Source organism: Microtus oregoni, unplaced genomic scaffold (genome assembly GCF_018167655.1).
Source record: "Microtus oregoni isolate MIOR12 unplaced genomic scaffold, Mior012 000004F_ref0000308, whole genome shotgun sequence".
Taxonomy (NCBI): Eukaryota; Metazoa; Chordata; class Mammalia; order Rodentia; family Cricetidae; genus Microtus; species Microtus oregoni.
In genome coordinates, this window is record NW_024543063.1 from 8,867,633 (window position 1) to 8,888,189 (window position 20,557).

Sequence of the window (20,557 nt, forward strand, 5' to 3'; positions counted from 1 at the left end):
TGGGGGAATGAAGTCCCTTTAGTACAAGGTGATGTATATGGATCTCTGTTCCAACTGCATATGAGGTATCACCTTGGATTAGCCCAAATCCATGGAGTCTTTAGATCCTATTTATGATCAAAAGAGAGACATGTTCAATTAAAATGCAGTTAAGAGCCGGGCGGTGGTCGCGCACGCCTTTAATCCCAGCACTCGGGAGGCAGAGGCAGGCGGATCTCTGTGAGTTCGAGGCCAGCCTGGTCTACAAGAGCTAGTTCCAGGACAGGAACCAAAAAGCTACAGAGAAACCCTGTCTCGAAAAATCAAAAAAAAAAAAAAATGCAGTTAAGGACTCAACATCCATGTGTAAAGTGTGACCCCGGATTGGTTACTCAGTTGCGTAAGTGGGGTGCACAGACATTTTGGATGAACTGGGGAATGTGAAAATGGCTGAGATGAGAGTTGCTAGAATAGAGGCCGGCAGATGTCTCAGTGGGTCGAGGTGCTGGCTATGCAAACCTGATGGTGACCTGAGTTCAATCCCTGGATCCCATGGGGCAGGGGGAGAATCTGCTCCCCAGTGCTGCATGAGTGCTTTGGCACATGCAGGAGGACAAGTATGAACCCTTATTAGAAACCAAAAATGGGGGCTAGAAAGATGTCTCAGCAGGTAAGAGGACTTGAGTTCCGTTCCGAGTACCCACATGGGGGCTCACAGTCCCCTCTAACTTATTTCAGGGGACCCGGCATTTTCTTCTGATCTCTACCAACACCAGGCAGGGACATGGGACACATCTACCATACCCATGCACAAAACATTCAGATACATTAAATAAATAAATAAATAAGCATTAAAATAGATTATAAGTCAGGCATAGTGACACATACATTTAATCCCACCACTCATAAGGCAAAGGCAGGCAGATCTCTGAGGTAGCCTGGTCTACATAGTGAGTTCCAAGCCAGCCAGGGCTACGTAGTAAGAACCTGTCTCAAAAGCAAAACCAACAACAACAAAAATAGGCTATAAATCCAGGAGACTCTCTTTTTTTGTTGTTTATTTTTATTTTATGTGCATTGGTGTTTTGACTGCATATATGTTGGTGTGAGGGTGTCAGATCTTGGAGTTACAGACAGTTGTGAACTGCCATGTGGGTGCTGAGAATTGAACCCAGGTTCTCTGAAAGAGCAGCCAGTGCTCTTAATCACCGGGCCATCTGCAGCCCCTCAGGACATTCTCTTAACTTCTCCCTTTAAAATATAAAAATACATACATACATGCAGGCAAAACACTCAGACAACAAAAGTTTTGAAAAATCTATTTTTTTTTTTCAAATACAAAACAAAGAAGTGGATTTGGGGGAGGGGCATGGAAGAGATTGGTGAAGGGAATGAGAGGAGAGGAGGGAGGGGAAATTTTGGTCAGGATGTAAAATAAATGAATAAATTTAATTAATAAATAATAATAAAATAATGCCAGGCATGATGATGCATGTCTGTAACTCCAGCACTTGAGAGGCTGATGGGAGGATTTCCACAAGTTCAAAGCCAGTGTGATCTAATCAGTGATCCCCTCACTAACCTCCCCTCACATAACTCCACTCCAAAGCTAGAGCCAGCAAGATGATTGAGTGGGCATACACTTGCCACAAAATCCTAATGACATGAGTTCAATCCCCAGAACCCACATGGAAATGGGAGGAGATAGCTGACTCCATAAAGTTGTCCTCTGACTTCCATATAAGCTGTCACGTGTGCATACCCATGTACACATACCATGTATACACACAGTAATGGATAATTAATGCTAAAAATCCAAAAATCAAAAAGCCTCACAAACTCAAAGGGAAGAAAAGTGGCCAGGAATCTCTGGCCCTGCCTGACTGCATGTTGTTTGCTCATGAAATCCTGTATCCTCCCATTGCTTCATGGGTACCAGACCACAGAAGGGTATAAATGAGCACATCTTAGTCACTGACCTGCTATAACTTTGTGTGTGTGCATACATGCATGCAAGCATGTGTGTGTGTTCACTGGGGATCCAGCCAGAAGCCTTGGATCCATACACACTACAGAAACCTCTACACACTTCTATGTAGAAATGATTTTTTTTTTATGGTGCAAAAAAAAAGTATTTTGAATAAGCCAGGTGGACTCAGTTTAGATGATTCCAGTTTGGCTGGCAACATCCAGAGTGTCATAATCAGGAGCTAACTGAACACACGTCTTCTTCTCATCATCAGGCCTTAGTAGGGTGTACACTTTGGCCACATCATGCCATAGTTTCGTCACAGCCTGTTTGATCTGGTGTTCATTGACCTTGACATCCACATGAACACATGCGTGTTGTCCTCTTCTATTTTCTTCATGGTTGACTTGGCGGTCGGGGGCAATTCGTTGATGGCATAGTGGTCAAGCTTGTTTTTCCTGGGTATGCTTTTGGAGGGTATTTGGGCTGTCTCTGGAGCCACAAAATCTTGGGTCACCACAAGGTAGGAGACATACAGATCTTTTTGCGACTGTGGGCACCTTTCAGCATTGCCTTCTTGCCTTTCAAGGCCTTCACTTTTGGCTTTAGGAGGGGCAGGAGCTTCCTTCTTCATTTTCGGCACCATCTTGGTTTGGAAATGTCTATTTTAACATCTGGTCTGTGATTTTTCTCTTCTTGAGGGAGAAATAAGTGACAGAAAGGGCATTCTTGTTCCTAAAAACCAAGTATTCCAGACACAGGCTCTCTTATTCTGATTCCGAGGTTCTCAACATTTCAGTGTGACTCTTCTTCCCGTCTTTACAGGACAGGCTTTAGAACCAGCGTGACTTGTCTACCCTCGATGCAATGCCTAGGGACACTAGCACCCACTTCTGTCAAGCCTTACACAGACCGCCCAGCCCTGCGCAAGGGCAGATCTGCCTGTGCATTCCAGAACTGTACTGTGAAACAGCAGAGTCCAGGGAACAGTGGGAAGCAGCATAATAAACCCCACCCAGTAGGCAAGACCAGCAATGCTTGCTGTGTGCACATGCAAGACCTACCCCATAAACATTACTGAAGATGGTTCCTGAGCAAAAGGACAGAAACATCCACCCCGTAAAACAAGAGGAGTGTGGTGGCACTCAGGGATAAGTCCTTGCTTAGAGGTGACTCCAAAGCGGACTATGATGCCTCATTATTAATCCCAGAATGCTGGAGGCTGAAGCAGGAGGATCTTAAATTCAAGGACAATCTGGGATACACATGAGAAAAAGAAAAAAAGCGAGGGGAGGCTCTGGAATGGCTCAAAGTTAAAACACTTGCTACTCTATCAGAGAAACTACCCACAGTGGGTGTCTCACAAGCAACTCCAACTCCAGGGGATCTAATACCCTTCACAGGTGTACACATGCACACCTTTGCTCACAACTACTTTTAACTCCAGCTTCAGGGTATCTAACACCCTCCATAGGTGTACACACACACAGACACAAACACACAGCCAGCCCTTTGAACCTTCCCTCTAGATTTCTTCTTAAAGTTGACTGGCCTGACTTCCCAGTTCAGGAAATCCTGTTCATATAGGACACCGTTTTCTGGAGTCACCCACAGGGAGATGACGCTCCAAGCCTTGTGTTTCAACTCTAAACACTATGGGCAGTCAGGGCTCATGGGGGAGGGGTAGCGCTATGGGGACAGTCAGCCAAGAGGCTTATGGACTTTGCAGTTAGCTTGCTGTCCTAAGGGCACTCACTCACTGGAGGAAAACAGGCACTGTTTCAAACGCAAGTGAAAATGGCATGGCCTCATTGCCAAGGTTTATGGAAGAGCACCATGACGTCTGAAGTCGCTGCCATTTCTGAAGAGTGTCAGGGGACAGGAGCTCTTAAAGGGCCATCACCTGGGGCTGAGTGATGGGTCAGTGGTTAAGAGCACACAGGCCACACAGAGGTTCACAGCTGTATGTAACTCTAGTTCCAGGGATCTGACACCCTTTTCTAGCCTTCAGAGGTACCAGGCATTTAAGTGGTGTACAGACATACACACAGGCAAAACACTCAAACACATAAAATAAAATATTGAAGAAAATTTAAAGGTCAGGCGGTGGTGGTACACGTCTTTAATCCCAACACTTGGGAGGCAGAGGCAGGCGATCTCTGTGAGTTTTAGACCAGTCTGGTCTACATAGCTAGTTCCAGAACGTTCAGTCAGGGCTGTTACACAGAGAAACTGTCTCAAAACACAAAAACAAAAAGGAAAAAGAATTTAAGCTATTACTCCACCTCCTACATTAGCGAATCCTCTATAGAGCAGAGGGCTAGGTAATAGTAGTTAAGCCTAATTGTAGTTCACAAACTCTCAAGGTAGTAAGACTTTGCAGACAAAAACAAGCCCTTGGTCCACATCCCAGCCCTTATTTGGATCTCCTGTGCAATATTACTAATGTTGTTGAATGTCTCCAAGGTTGGGAAATCACTAATACTCATTTTTTATCTCATGATGCAGTCTGGAGTAGTCTTGAACTCTGCCTCAACCTTCCAAATGCTAGACTTACAGGCATGCGACACTACAGCTTAGTCATGGGAGGGCTGTTGGTATGAAACTGGTGTTTCTACTTCTCCCCATTGCTTCAAGTTAATCTTTCTCGCACAGGCAAGTTTCTCTGTGATGAGCATAAGGCTGCTTACTTCCCAAGGGCGCTGGAATCCCTTCACCACTCTGGGATCCAATGCCCCAGGTTTGTGCAGTGGGACGTGGGTAACTCCAGATGGAAATCCTGGGTTCCATAGTTCACTGATGAATTCGTGTTCCTGGGAACGCTCTTCAGCCTCCCTGTTACTTCTTCTCCATTTGGATAAGGTAACATCACTGCCTGACCATTTTGTGGTGTGTGTGTGTGTGTGTGTGTGTGTGTAAAGAAACCTGTAGAATGTGTAGTCAAGTCTCTTGAAAAAATGATCAGTATAGGGTTAGACAGGATTCCATCAGCTTTCCTCTTTTCCTCGTCCACTGGAGGCTGATATATGCCTGGGTGTTTCCGTAGGCTCTGCACTGCCCACTGAACCCCAGTGACAATGGGGTCACCAGAACAGTGAAACCACTTCTAAAGATCTGTGTCCTTCCCCCACTCAGGGAGTCCAGGGCCTGTGAACTTGACATCTGTGCAAACTTGTCATGTTACTTGTACATCCTTTCCTAGCTGGACCACCAACTGCTGTGCTCTTCCTGGGAGGACCACCTCTCCCACTCCCAGCCTAACTCAGCTGCCTCGCGCTGTGTAGGGCTGAGGCCTCGTGAGCTTTTGCTCCCGTTACCTGGTGTTTGCTGGTGTCCTCTTCTGCTTTTCACATCTGGGTGGTCATATTGGTGAGAGTTTAGGGGTATAGCTTCTGATGTTACTAAGAAACAGTCTCACAGCAAGCTCCTCTGGTTGCCCCTCTTCAGCAACACTCCCTGGGGTGTTTTCTAGAGGTATCCACTGGGACTGGGAAGCCCACAACTGTTTTAACTAGTTGTGATTTTCTGCAGTGGTCCATTTTTCTTTGGATTGATCTGTTACTTAGAGATCTTATTTATTTATTATGCATGTAATGTTCTGGCTGCATGTGTGCCAACATGCCAGAAGAGGGCACCAGATCTCATTACAGATGGTTGTGAGCCACCATGTGGTTGCTGGGAATTGAACTCAGGGCCTCTGGAAGGAGAGTCAGTGCTCTTAACCTCTGAGCCATCTCTCCAGCCCTACTTAGAGATCTTAACTTGAAAGACAACCAGCGCCTTTGTTGGCTAGCGTCATGCGTTGGTGACTATACAGTGTAAATCTAGACAGTATCACAAAACTGTTGACTTTAAAACACTGTGTGAGGTCAAAGCAGCAGTCTGCTGTAGAAGGCAGCCAACAGATCAGTGATCACTGTGGCCTTTCCCTGGCACACATACCCAGGTGCTTCTATAGAAACCTACTCAAGTTTGGGGGTCCTTCATTTCATGTGAGATTTTTTTTTTTTGGTTTTTCGAGACAGGGTTTCTCTGTGGTTTTGGAGCCTCTCCTGGAACTAGCTCTTGTAGACCAGGCTGGTCTCGAATTCACAGAGATCCGCCTGCCTCTGCCTCCCGAGTGCTGGGATTAAAGGCGTGCGCCACCACCGCCCAGCTTCATGTGAGATTTTTAAGCTGATGGATGAAAATTGGAATCTACAGTATGACATTTACTGAAATAGGAAATAGATGACATCATAGCTGACTCATTTTGCATGCCCCTCCCCCCATGGACCTAGAGTAGCAGCCGTCAGAACTCAGCTGTGAAATTTCCTTCCAGTTCTAAAATAAAATCAAATATACTCAGATGACTAAATTTGAGAACTAAACTCATCCTATTACTCCTCGGGACACCTGATGGAAACTGAAATGGTGGTTAAAGAAAGCAGAAGTAAAAAGTCTGGCATGTCAACGCTACTCAAATCTGTTCCGCACAGGCTGGAATGTGAACTTCACGCTTCAAAATGCGAGACTGACCAAACCCCAGCTAGGTGAAAAGACGCGAAGACACACACGGCTGTTCTGTGCACCTTCAATCATGGCAATCTTGTTTCCCAGGGAAACGATCCTTGGGAACTGGGCTGCCCTGGTCCTCTCCCTCATGCATTTACTACAATGTCCACAAAATCTCGTTCCCCAGTGTCTAGGACGTATGCTATAAAGCAGATAAAAAGGTGTCGGAAATGGTGGCACACCCCTTTAATCCCAGCACTCCAGAGGTAGGAGGATCTCTGTGAGTTCCAGTCCAGTCATGGCTACATGGTGAGACCCTATGGGTGTGTGTGTGTGTGTGTGTGTGTGTGTGTGTAGGGAGCAGTGTACCCAGAGCGTACTGTAGAATCAAGCCTCTAACCTGATTTGCAAATACTGCACTGGGAAATAACCTGGTGAATATAAACCTGCTAGTTAAAAATATCCTCAAGTAACATTATACAGACTGAACAGGTCATAGGAGGAAGTCAGTCTGCTCTCTCTGGAGGCTGCATGAAAAACACCTGAAAACAAAACCACATCATGTAAAGACTAGAAAGAAACCCACACTGGTGCAAGGACTCCACCTGCAGGCAGAGGAAGGTGCAGACTTCGGGTGAACAAGACACTCTATTGCTCAGAGCTGGCAGTAAAAAGGGACCAGAGATACTGGGGAGGGGGTGAATTAAGTCAAGAGTAGTTCTGCTTCAAGTTCAAAGCCAGGGTGACCTGAAGTGACTGTGATGCTCATGTGACACTCTCCCTCCCTTTCAAGGACAGCTGATGTCTGGCTGAGCCCCCCTCCCCCAAGGCTGGTGAACAGTCAAGCACAATTTCTGCGTCCCCAACTCATTCCTCTCCAGGGGAGGCAGGATGCCAGTATACGGCAACACCCAGGTGGGGTGGGGATCTGTGACACCTTTAGACTTGCACAGGACACAAAGCTGGAGTGCTGGTGTTCACAGGAGTAGAAATTTATGGGGGTGACATGCTGAAAATGACCAAAACACCAGGAAGACATTGTTAGCTGGACAAAGTTGTATAACCTTGTTATCCCATCCATTGGGAGGCAAGAGGATCTCAGAGATTAAATCTGGTCTAGGCTACACATAAACCAAGTCCTTACCTCCAAAAGGACTAAGTATCAAAAAATCAGCTCCTTTCCCCCTTCTTAAGGAAATAAAAGAAAGAAACAAAAACAAACAAGATGCAAGGAGTTTGAAAAGTATATAACACAATTTTTATCTTTATTTACAATCAAGTTCTGTTGGGACACATAATTAAATAAATAAAAGATGTGCCCTGGCCAGCGAACTTCAACTTCCATCAGCACAAGCTCTCTGGCAGCAAACCAAGGGGTAAGCTGCAAGCAGGGAAGATGTCGGAGAAAGACTGTGTGTCCCTCTTTCCTAGCTCTAGCACCCCTCCTGTCCAGAGAACCAGTGTGGAGGCCAGAAATAAAGTGCAAAGTAAATGTGACAAACACACGGTGCCTCAGCCAGACAGAGCTCAGACCGTGTGCAGGGGAGCAACAGACATATGCTTTCCTAGTCTTCATTGTAGCCAGCTCCTACATAGGTGCTTGTACCGAACACTAAGGTCACTGCAGGCAGTGGCTGGACTCACCACTTCCGACTTCAGCAAAAAAGTGCAGGTGAGCACTCAGCCACCCTCTGCTGCAAATCTATACCTGACAGGGAAAGGTTGGCACAAGTCCTTTCCATCCCGTGCGCGCACACTCTCTCTGACACACACATACACACAAAACTATGTGGAAATGTTGGCAGAAAGGGAGACAGGCATTCTGAAGGCCAGCTGAGATGTGGTCTCACCACCAGCCCTGCAAACAAACTGCTCCATCTATCCTTTGTCACATGAGGACAGGCCCTGCATTTGGTTTCCACTGACCCAATGCCTTCAATGAGTCCCCTGGGTAAGTGACCCCAGAAAGGGGCCGTGCATCAGGCCACAACAGACTTTGGAAAGACAGGAAAAGCACAGGGGACCCAATGCCCAGTGTGTGGGGCTGTCCTTGGCACTGTGTCCAGTGGGGAGACCCAGCAGGGACCCTGTGCTCCCCATGAGGTATGGAAGGTCAGAGTTAGTAGTGTTTCCCACCCAAACGCAGACGAGAATCCGAGCCTCTGCCAGGCACTCGCAGAGTCAGTGTGGTTCAGTGTTGGTTCTTCTAGGCCACTCGAGACCTTAAGTCAAAGTTCTCAGGAAAGCCACAGTGCCACATAGTTCCAGCTCTTCTCTGGGAGGACACATCACCCCCCAAGACAGGATGCTGTGGGGGTCCTGCGCTGCTCCTGAGGGGGTGCATCAAGGTTGTGCCCACAACACAGCTTTGCTTCCTTTGTCCACGCTGACAACATGCAAGCCCGAGGGCGCCCAGGCCACCGCATTTATGGAGGAGCTTTAAGGATGGAGCAGAAGAGATTTCGGTCAGCCAGACACCAGGCCCAGGCATGCGGGGAATACTGGCACACCCACCCACAGCAGGAACTTATGCTAAGAAAGCTGCACTATTCCAGCATGCAGCACTGGACTAGAAAGATGTCTCCTTCAGCAACCAGGCTCACCCCAAGAACAGCACTGACAGAAGCAGGGGAACAACAAACTACAAAGCTGCAAATCCTGCAGGGTCATCAGCAGGGGCTACCAACCCACAGGAATGTGGGGCCCATGTTCTAGTTGGCAGGTAGCTTTGGTTACAGAATAAGTAACAAGAAGCCCAGGAGCTACTAATCTGGTAGAAGGTAAGGGAGGATGTAAAAATCTGTTTGGGCCGGGCAGTGGTGGCGCACACCTTTAATCCCAGCACTCGGGAGGCAGAGGCAGGCGGATCTCTGTGAGTTCGAGACCAGCCTGGTCTACAAGAGCTAGTGCCAGGACAGGAACCAAAAGCTACAGAGAAGCCCTGTCTCGAAAAATAAAATCTGTTTGGAACCTGTGGAATTACTGACAAATGTGAGAGTCAAGGAGACAGGGAGAAGGGATGGAGTAGGAAAGGGTGAAGGAGCTACTCTGACCCTTTCCCCAGTGGCCACCAATCAATGGTTCTACACGCTGCATCTCAGTCACTGTGGTCTGCTATACTGTTGAGTGGTGAAGCCTGGCCCCACTAACCTTGGTCAGCCAGCCCCGCAAATGAGAGTGAACTGCCCTCAAGAATCAAGAAGCTCAGAGGTTCACACCCAACCGAATACTCATAACCCCAGGAATGAAATCATGGCTCCGCTTGAGATGTGGGCCCAAGTACACGCACTGATGGGGTTCATCTTACCTGTGCTGTTTTGAAAGAACCTTCTCCACTTTCCCTGTGAGCACACTCCAGACATACAGAGACCCCTCGGCTGAGCCTGCTGTCACATAACCGCCATCAGGGCTAGAGAAGACAACGAGAGAGCAAAAGCTGCAAAGTTTTGACTTCACTCCTGTGCTCACAGACGAAGGTCAGGTGCTAGTCAGGAGATGGCAGCAAATGTGTGCCCTTTGGTTTTCAGCCATCTGGCTGCTGAAGAGCAGTGCCATGTTGTATCTTGAGGTTCCCTGTCCGCCCGACCCTCCCTCCCTCCCTCCCTCCCTCCCTCCCTCCCTCCCTCCCTCCCTCCCTCCCAGACTCAAGCAACACACAGGGAAGCCTAAAGCTAACCTCTGAACAGCTTACAGTTTCTGCCCATGAACAAACTTGTTGCATGGTTTAGTAAGGGGAGGCAGGAGAAACCATGAGATGCTGAGACATAGGCTGGGAAGATGGCCTAATGAGTCCAGAGTGTTTGCTGTAACATGAGGATCCAAGTTTGAATCTCCAAAACCCAAGTTAAAAAAATGTGTGTGTGCATGTTTGTACCTGTAACCCTGAACTGTTGTGGAAAGAGAAGGATTTCTGGGGCTTGTAGGCAGTCAGTTTTACTCTAGGTTCAGTGAAAAACTGGAGGGAACAGGGTGAAATAGTAGAGCAGGACACAAGATGTCTTCCTCTGGTCTCTGCGTGTGTACGTAAGCTAACAAACCACACACACACACCACATGAAACACTTTTCCCTATTATGAGAGCCAGAATGCACTTGAGGAAAGTATGGCACACAAAAGGCAGAACGAGAAGAGGCACTGGATCACCTTGGAGCGTCACCCCCAAACAGGCTGTACTGTTCCACCCCAGGGAGGTCAAGCCTTTCCAGTGTTCCCTGAAATTGTGCCAAGTCTGGGAAGTGGGTAAGTGGAAAGGGAAATGTGGCAGCTCACTCAGAACCAATCACCAGTTAACCATGCTCACAATCATAGAAGGAACACCATTAAAAAAAAGGGTTCTAGCGGGATCCCCAATGACCCTCAGACTCACTCCTGAAAGCTCTGAGAGGCATTTACTTCCCTTAAAGGAAACCACTTTCTCCTTTAAGTACTTTAAGGATCATTTCCCTTAAGGGAAAGTGTCCAGGTTAAACCCGAGATAAACCAAGCAGGAGGTAGGTAACGGCTACTAACCTGAAGACAACTCGAGTCCAGTCAGAGCCACATTTGAAGCCAGGTGCACTGAAACAAAAAGCAGACAGATCAGCTCGCACTCACCCAGGAGGACAGAAGCAGGACACGGCAGGCCCAGGGCCCAGGGCCAGTACCTGAACGTCTGCTTGACAGTATTTGTCCGGAGGTCAATGACTTTCAGCAGGTCATCACGGGAACAGCTCAGGAGCTCAGTTCTCTCGGGGTTTAAGTCCAGAGCAGTGATCTTCCCCAACAGTTCCATTTCTCGGACCACACTCTCTGATCTAAAGGAGAGAGAAGCCTGAGACTAAGGCCAGTGGGCCACATCCAACTTGACTAGGATGTTATGTCACTGAGCAAAATATGCTGCCAGCCAGCTAGATCCAACAGTCTTCAGGGGCAGTAAGCATGTCCCTGACCTTACCACTGCTTACACAACTCTCCCAACAAAAGAGCCTACAGGAATGCTGGGTCCTAGAACTGGTGGAGCTGGTCAGGAATTTTTGTGCCTGTTTTTAGTATAGCAGGACAATTACCAACCACAACTCCTGATAGGCAAGAGCAAACTGGAATATTGCTTTTTCTTACTGTTTTGTGGACTGAATCTGAGGCATTGTGCGCATGATAAACATGTGTCCTACCACTCATCTGCCCTAAGCCGCAGACCAGGACAATGTCAAGGGTGTGACTTTTAGCTTTGACACAAGGCTGGCTGGCGTACAAGCTGCTTTGGTGGATCTGCAGAGTCCACAGGCCCTGTCATGCTCAGGAAGTTTCACCGTGGCTACTTCAGACATGGGACTGGATGAGCCCAGGGCACAAATGTCACTGTGTATCCTCTGCTGCTGCTTCCCCAAATTCTCCTACACATTCAACCCACAGAAGTAAGCTAACAGGACCCAATGGGGACACTCCCAAAGGTTTTGTTGAAAGTGTTCAATGAACTGATTTGCTGTCTTAACTGAGCAGAGTTTGTCTTGCCATTAGCCAGGAGACTTGCAATGTCTGGTGAAATTTTAAAATTCCATGTTTTAAGTTTGAACTTCAGGTTTGGAGGGAAAAAAGGATTAAAAATACAGCTTGAGGTAGGGTCTAGGGAGTCACAAGCTTCACAGTATCCTTGAGGGTACTCGCATTTCCAAGTCCATCCAGAGCCATGCATTCTTACCCCGTTCTCCACACTCACGAGCTCCCCTACTTGAACTGTGGCCTGCCTCCCTCTCCCTCTTCAATCCAATTATCAGCTACCACCATCTTCCTGCTTCCATTCACTGGACCTCTTTTGGTCCTGACAGACCTCCTCCTTCTCCTCCTCCTCACCTTGCCCAGCAACAGGAACCTCCCAGCATGCCCCTGCTTATGCCCTTCTGCCATGAATTCAGGTCCTTATCAACACTTAGCTTTCAATGTGCCCTAACCTACTCTCTGAAGATGAACAAATCACTGAGCAGACTTTTACAGAGTCAGTCATCACTTTTTTTGTTATCAGCCACAATTCAAACATCAAGACATTCGGAGTGGCTTATAAAGCCAGTGGACGTCTGATTCCCCACTCACCTCACTATCTCATTGGCGCATGCCCTCTGCTTGCTACATGCCAACCACACCAGGCTGTTCTAGCTGGGCATGCTTTTCGATGGTTTTCTGTCATATGAAGTCCATTTGCTTCTCCAGATTAATTCCCATGACCATGGAAAAAAAGCCTGTCTCCACTACAGCAAAATGTTCACTGCCTTGTGTTGTCTTCACAGAAGACAGAAATTAAATTTCATCTTAATTTGCCTAAAGGTAGGAATCTTCTCATCTCTGCTTATCTCACAGCTGGCAGAGCATCTGGTACATAGTGCATGTACAATAAATGATGGCTGGATCCAGAAGACTATTTTGTATAAAGAAAAATAGCACAGCTTAGACCCAGGTGTCCTGGAGCTCTGCCAGCCCTGGAGTATGAGAACACTCCCCCCCCAAAAAAACAAAGCATGCTCACAGATCTTTATATGTACCCCCCCCCCCCCCACTAAGCTCTTGGGCGTCATACCGTATATCCCAGAAACGAATTTTCTTGTCAAAATGTCCACTCATTACACATTGCTCAGTGCAAACAATGTCATTGCAGCTGGATCCTGCAAACACTGTCTTTATGCCTGAAAGAAAACCAATCATCATCACAAAGGCAACCATGTGGCTATATACATATACAATGTGGTTACAGTCTTGACTACTGAGCCCCCAAACTAGGATCTGAAATGACACCAAGCAGAAACAACCCTTACTACTCCAGTGTCCCTCAGACTGAAATAAACCTAGGGTTCAGACTGCTTACACAAAATGCAAGCTTGGATGTGGGAGCATCACCTCACTACTAATATCTATACAGAGAGAGAGACAGAGAGAGAGACAGAGAGAGACTGAATTTCCTCACAGACTTTGCTGCGTAGATCCCAGAGTTTGAGGGTCCGGTCGTGACTTCCTGAGACTATCCGAGCATTGTCCAGCAGGAACTTGGCAGAGAGCACTTTCCCACTGTGGCCTGTGAGTGTGTGCTAGGAGAGAGGACACAGCTAGGGTGAGCTTTGGGATGACATGCTGCCCTCCCAGAGGAGCTCTAGAGCCAGTCTCAAAAGGCTCTGAAATCCCACCAGACACCCTCAAAGAAATCAGAAAAAAAAAGGGTTAAAGAAATACGGCATATGGAGAATAGCTTTACCAACTCAGTTTCAAAGAAGCTGCATGCTTCATCTGAAGCACTTTCAACTAGGCAACCACATTTCTGACCTAAGTAGCTTTCAGAATCTTCCAGAAACAATTTCTGGTGCTGCCTAGAGATGAGGCATTGCTTTGGTGTGATCTTGAACAACCCCAAAGAACTGATGTGCTGAGGCCTGGTCTCTACAGTCTGTGGTCCAGTGGGAGGGAAGATAACACATTGGGCACATGCTCCTCCCCAAAGAATGATGTGCTGAGGCCTGGTCTCTACAGTCTGTGGTCCAGGGTGAGGGAAGATAACACATTGAGCACACACTTCTCCAAAAGACTGGGGGCCCCTGCATGCTTCCTGTTTTGCTCTTTAATTCTCACAAGGCAAACAGGTTCCTCAGTCACACAATGTACTGTGCCACCATAGGCCCAAGCAACCATGGGCTAAACTTCTAAAGCCTGAGTTTGAGATGTTGATGCCAGGCGTGTGTCCTGTCTTACTTAGGTCTCTCACAACAGTGACAGAAAGCTGAATAACACAGGGATCAAGTTCACGAAGAGAAAGGCAGGTGGTATGGTGTTGCATACATATTCACAGAACTTGACTGCTGGAATCTGTAGACGCACAATCTGCCTGGGTAAGCCTAGGGGATAAAGCGCAGTGGCAGAACACTTGTCTAGCACATATGAGGCTCTAGATCCAGCACTGGAAGGGGGCGGGAATAAATACAAACCCCACCTAATCACAGCACCAAACTCCATAACTCCTTGAAATATAAAAGAGAGGAAACAGAAAGCAAATGGAGGATGCTTTTACAACCTCTGGCCTCCATTTTTCTAGTGCTGGCATTAATAGGTGTACCATCAAGTCTGCTCAAATTATCAAAGACAGGAAGAATTTATTCAGTACCACTGAAAGCATTCTCACTTAAAGTGAGAACAGACAGATCCACTGCAGGCATAATTTACAAAAATAAACACCAGAATTCCATACACACAATTAGAAGCCATGGGGCATTTAAAATAAGAGGTCTCAGCTTAAAACGTCAGATCATAGCCAAGGACACCAGAACTCCCAACAATCAAATCCCTTTGAGACTAAGGTGTTGGATGCCAACCAGTGTCTTCTCTGAGCTTGTCAGGGAACACAGAATGGAGACATCACTGCTTGTCAGCTACTGGTTTTCCCATGACAGCACTACTAGAGCATGATGGGTAAGAGGCAGCAGCTGGGGATGGAGGATGCTGGTAGGCGACCTCGGAAGTCAGACCTTTTACTATTCATCATTGACCTCTTTTCAAGGTAGAGTTTTGTTTTTGCTTTTGAGACAAGGGCTTACTATGTAGACAAGTCTACTTTTTGAGTGTTGGGATTAAAGGCATGTGCTAATGCCTGGCTTTTTATTTTTACTTATTTTTAAAGGTTTGCTTTTCTTTGTGCACACCATTGTAATTTCCGGGGGTTGAGACACTGGATCCCCTATGGCTGATGCTATGGCTAGTTGTGAATGAAACACTGGTCTTTCTTTCCAAGAGTACTTTGGGATTCAACTCCTGGGGCTCTCTTTATTATTGTTATTATTAATTATGTGTATAAATACCAAGTGGAAACAGTTTTCGCCTTCCTTTACAAGGTCCCAGGGATCAAACTCAAATCATCAGGATTAAGCACTGTATTTGCTGAGCTATCTCTGGCTTCCCAGGGGTCATTTTTTGTTTTTTTAGATAAAGACAGGGGCTCACCATGTAATCTTGGCTGTTCACTACATCGACCAGACTGTACTGGATTAAAGATATGTACAATCACACCTGACTAGAATCATTTTTTATAAGTGTCATCCCTCCGCCCCCAAGTTCAAAAGGTTCATTAATATTTTGTTTCTAATAAAGAAAAGAATGCTTTGGTCCAGTAAGAAGATCAGCAAAGGCTACATACGGCAGAAAGAACCTACTCCTACCAGTTCTCCTCCACCTCTACACAAAGCCACAGCACATGCACCTCCTTACCCCACAGAACAAATGCCACAGCACACGTACCTCCTTACCCCACAGAACAAATGCCACAGCACACGCACCTCCTTACCCCACAGAACAAATGCCACAGCACATGCACCTCCTTACCCCACAGAACAAATGCTAACAGTTTTCTTATTTCCTAAGCCCAGTAGGAGCTGCCTGAGTTCTTCAAAAACAAAAAAGTCATAGAAAAAAAGGCCTCCACATCTTCCATCTACCTAGGGACAAGACAGAGCTACAAGCAGGCCACAGCTCTCAAAGCTATCTATCAAAGCTAGTCTATCAAATGATGCTGCAACCCAAGTATGATGTCACCATCACTCAACTCATCCCCATGTGTGGCCCAGTGACTGGGCCTCCGTGCTGCAGCTCAGTGAGCTGGAAACAATCCTGACTCTGATCTCCATCTTCTGGGTCTATTTCTCCAGTCTCCTCACCATACTTCAGGAGGATGATCCCCACCTATCTATAATTTTCTTTTACCAATGACAAAAACACCACCCTCTGTCACGTGCTTCAAAAACTTCTTCTTTTTTCCTCCCAGGGCCCAGTATAAAGAAACCTGCAGAACCAACTTCCACAGTTGGCCAGCACTATTTCATCTCAGCCTAGAAACATAGGTCTCAATTCAAATTTTAACCATAATATTTAACTGTGTGACCTTTTACTGCCTATCTGAACCTGTCTCATCTACCTCCCTCATCTGAGTTCCCAGATAATTAAAAAGAAATATATAAAACAGGCATAACTTGGCACTGCATCCAACACAAAGAAATGCTTTTTCTTTAAGCAAACTAACTCGTTGAAGAATTCACTCAATCTTAAATGCCCAACAAAAGATGAACAGAGCTAGGCATAGTGCCAAAGCACCAAGGAGGAAGAGGCAGGAGGATTGCTGCAAAATAGAGTACAACCTGGTTCATACAAGTTCTATGCCAGTCAAGGTTATGTAGGAAAATTCCAATTTAAAAAATAAAGGTGTATGTGTGCATGCCTTTGTGCACTGGTGGCTCACAACTTCTAGGCTCCATAGGCATACCCACGTAGATACAGGCACACATACACAACTAAAAAACAAAACAAAAGCCCCAAAAGATGAACAGTTGAAACAAACGACAGCTGACCAGAGGGTCACTGCACACTCAGCAGCACCGGCAGGCGCCTTTCCCACGTTTAGAAGGCAAAGCTGTGAAGCATCCACTGGAAATGGGGAGTGGAGCGTGCGCAGACATGAGCTGCAGCAGTCCTCCCTTCAGAAAACACAAGGCTGACTCTTCGCCACCCACAGTATGTATCTGCTATATTTCGGGCTCATGTTTTGCACGTTCAGAACTGACTTCTCCTGGTGTGGGAAGTCCTTCTGTATATGTGTTGCTTTTATTGGTTAATAAAGAAGCTGCTTTAGGCCAATAGCTTAACAGAATTTAGCCAGGCTGGAAGAGATATATAGGGAGAAGTAAGCACAGTCAAAGAAAAGCCATGTAGCTTCCGCCAGAAACAGAAGCGTTGGAATCTTACCCGGCAATACACAGATTAACAGAAATGGGTTAATTTAAGATATAAGAGTAAGCCAGAAATACGTGTAAGTGATTGGCCAAGCAGTGATTTAATTAATACAGTTTCTGTGTGATGATTTCGTGGTCTGGGCAGCTGGGAACAAACAAGAAGCCCCCACCTACATTTTCCTTCAACTGAGAACCATGAATTATTACCCTCAGGTCCTGCCTACAAAGTTCTTCCAGGAAAATGAAAAGCAAAGTGCTAAGTTAGTCTGCTTCTAAAGAATCTTCGAGCTTCATCTCTATACCATTCAATCAGACCACCAAGATAACTGTAAAGACGTCTGTAGAGCTCACACATTCATTTAAACACAGTGCCATTCTTTGTGTGAGCTGACACAAACGCAACTATGTCAAACTTAAAACGCCCCACCAATGCCAAGTGCCTTCTGTGTCACCTTCCACAAGTTCATGTGAGAACTTCTCTCCATTACCCAACTCTCAGACACGCCAAGTTCTGACCACTGTCCTGGATATCACACTGGGCTCAAATGCAGATTCCCTCAAGAGGAAGCTCCCATTTCCTAGCTTTACCACCTGGTTAAGCTCTACCCTAAGCATATCCATGTATTTCCATAATCCTATTTCCAACTATGAGGTAACTTTTGGGGCTTAGGGCTCTTATGAACCACAATTGATAAACCAGGTGTGGAGGCACATGCCTTTAATCCCCAGCACTCAGGAGGCAGAGACAGGCATAGCTCTATGTTCAAGGCTAGCCTGGTCTACAAAGCTAGTTCAAAGATAGTCAGTGCTATTAGACAGAGAAACCCATCTCAATTCACATGCTCAATTGACAACTTAAACTAAAATAGAATACGAAATATACTTGGTTCTTCAGATCACAAAACTCCTGAGACTATCACAGAAATGTGAGGGTCTGGTAGCAAACATGCTGAAAGGGTGCAAAGGAGAAACCTATTTTCCCAGAATAGAGCATGAATTTAATATCAAACTGGACAGTGGTGCACACGCCTTTAATTCCAACACTCAGGAGGCAGACGCAGGTGGAACTCTGAGTTCAAGGCCAGCCTGGTCTATAGAGAGAGTTCCAAGCCAGAGCTACATAGAAAAAGCCTGCCTCAAAAAACAAAACAGATTTTATATTTATAAACATCCGTCAATTTTTTTTTGTATTCCATACATTGATCGACACATGCAATTGGAAGACTATGCTAGCTTTCTCAAACTGGGTCTTACCCTTAATCGATAATCATCCACAGTCCAGATTCGACTTGCAAAATCATTTGAAGCTGCTAAGAGGTAAGCTCCCTACAAGAATAAAAAGAAAAACTCTGAGCAAAGTTCAGTTCAAATAGTACAAATTCCCCAGTCAGCAGGTCCAAGAAGTAATTTAGATGCTTTCAACTTCACTTCTAAGCTAGACCAACCTACATTGCCAATGAGTTGGCAACTACCCCCACCTCGTCTTTAAGCTAAGTCCTTCTTCCCAGGTTCACGTGACCTTACATGAGTATAGCAGACATCTCAGGCTCAAAGAAGAGCTCAGCCTCGCCCACCCACTTTTCCCTTCACCAATGTCTTAACAATAAACAGGACTTCCTTACAATACTGAGCAAACCAGAAAGCCTCCCAACTCATCTCCTACCTAGTGTGTCCATCTTCCACATTAGTTTTGTTCCTTCCTCTGGAGTTCCCCTGCTTCAGTCCTACTGGGCTTTTGTGGGCCATTTCAGACACCGCCTCTTTATTCTGAATTTGTTTTTCCAAACCTCTCAGGAACCAAGATTTCGCTCAATAGTAAGGCACTTGTACAGCATGTCCAGGTACCTGGGTTTGATCTCCAAAGTTGCCAAGAAACCTCTCAGGACTCTCAGAATGGCTTTGTGGTTATTTAACATTTTGACATCATATATATTCTGACCCCCATACAACTAACCACTCCTATTTCCTAATTTTCCCCCAACATCAAGGCACCATTGCTTGAGGCATGAAGAAGATTCACTCCTAGCCAGTGCCCATCCTTTGAGATAAGGCTATCAGCAAACAAGAGAAAGACCCATCACATCAGTGAGTGCTGGTGAGCAATAGGGATGCTACCATTACTCACCAGCTACTGGACCAGTCCTGTTTCAGCTCTTCTCTCTGCTTCCTGTCAGCAATGCCTATATTATAATGTCTACCCTTTGCATATGACCTCAAGGTCTGCCTCAAATGGCTTACTTTCTTTTCTAAACCACCCTAGAGGTATTATGTTATCTTAATACCATGACCCGCAATTCAATGCTTTCTTGCCATTCTCTTAAAAAATTTAAGCTAGGCAGCGGAGGCATGTGCCTTTAAACCCAACGCTCAGGAGGCAGAGGCAGGTGGATCTCTGTGAGTTCAAGGCCAGCCTAGTCTACAGAGTGAGTTCCAGGACAGTAAGGGCTACACAGAGAAACCCTGTCTCAAAAAAACAAAACAAAAACATATATTTGTTTTAGTGTTTGTATGTCAGTGCGTGTAGGTCAGAGAAAAAATTTCAGGAGTAAGTTCTCTATTTCCACCACAGGGGTCCCAGGGATCTAACAGATTGTCAGGCTTGGCAGAAAGTGCCTTTACCTGTTGAGCCAACTTGCTGGCCTGGGTCTTTTAGAGGGAAATTCCTTGAGAAGACACCATCCTGACCCCAAGGGACATGTATGTAAACAAAACAATCGGGCTCTGAAACAGATCAAAGTGGTGAGAGTTGGTAGATCTCTAATCTACTTCTAACCCTCCCCAGTGTGAACTGGATTTCAAATTGCAGAGAACAGGAAGTCTTGTGGTTTTGTTTTTTTCCTTTTTTTTTTTAAAAAGACAGTCTTTCTCTGTGTAGTCTTAGCTATCCTGACAAGGTTGGCCTCAAACTCACGAAGATGCACCTGACTCTGCTTCCCATGTCGTTTTTGTTTTTAATTTCAAAAATCAAATACCTCAAATTATTTTTCAAAAAAATAAAAATTGTTCAAGCATGGTGGTCACACTTTGGAGGCAGAGGCAGGCCAGTCTGGTCTATATAATGAGTTCTAGGACAGCCAGGACTATGTAGAGACCCTGTCTTAAAAAACAACCAACGAACCAAACAACAATCTAAAATTAGGTACTTACAGCACTATCAAATTCAATGCTTGTAATTCCCGCGTTACTGCCAGTCAAGGAACCCTTGAATTCACATTTATCTGCATGAAGTAAAATAAAAAATTTAAGAGTTACATTAAATACATTAAAAGAGGGCAGTGAAGGAAAATGGATGGAGCTAGAAAACATTATTTGAGTGAGGTAACCCAGACACAGAAAGACAATTATCATATGTACTCACTCATAGGTGGTTTTTAAACATAAAGCAAAG

At 45.9% G+C, this 20,557-nt stretch overlaps 1 protein-coding gene and 1 non-coding gene across 4 annotated transcripts in view; both read right to left on the minus strand.

The window, feature by feature from the left end:
- Positions 1-7,686: 7,686 nt before the first annotated feature.
- The window catches only part of Atg16l1 (autophagy related 16 like 1), a 35,558-nt gene continuing 22,687 nt past the window's right edge, over positions 7,687-20,557 (minus strand). For all 3 annotated transcript variants that reach the window (XM_041650257.1, XM_041650256.1, XM_041650255.1), the window contains 8 exons: positions 20,317-20,387; positions 18,424-18,495; positions 13,374-13,494; positions 12,990-13,095; positions 11,086-11,235; positions 10,952-10,999; positions 9,750-9,851; positions 7,687-8,879 (listed from right to left, as the gene is read on the minus strand). In XM_041650257.1, coding sequence (XP_041506191.1) covers positions 8,786-8,879; positions 9,750-9,851; positions 10,952-10,999; positions 11,086-11,235; positions 12,990-13,095; positions 13,374-13,494; positions 18,424-18,495; positions 20,317-20,387 — 764 coding nt within the window. In that variant the 3' untranslated portion in view covers positions 7,687-8,785. The remainder of the gene's footprint in view (positions 8,880-9,749; positions 9,852-10,951; positions 11,000-11,085; positions 11,236-12,989; positions 13,096-13,373; positions 13,495-18,423; positions 18,496-20,316; positions 20,388-20,557) is intronic.
- On the minus strand, positions 14,678-14,941 carry LOC121447729. Its single transcript, XR_005974252.1, has one exon.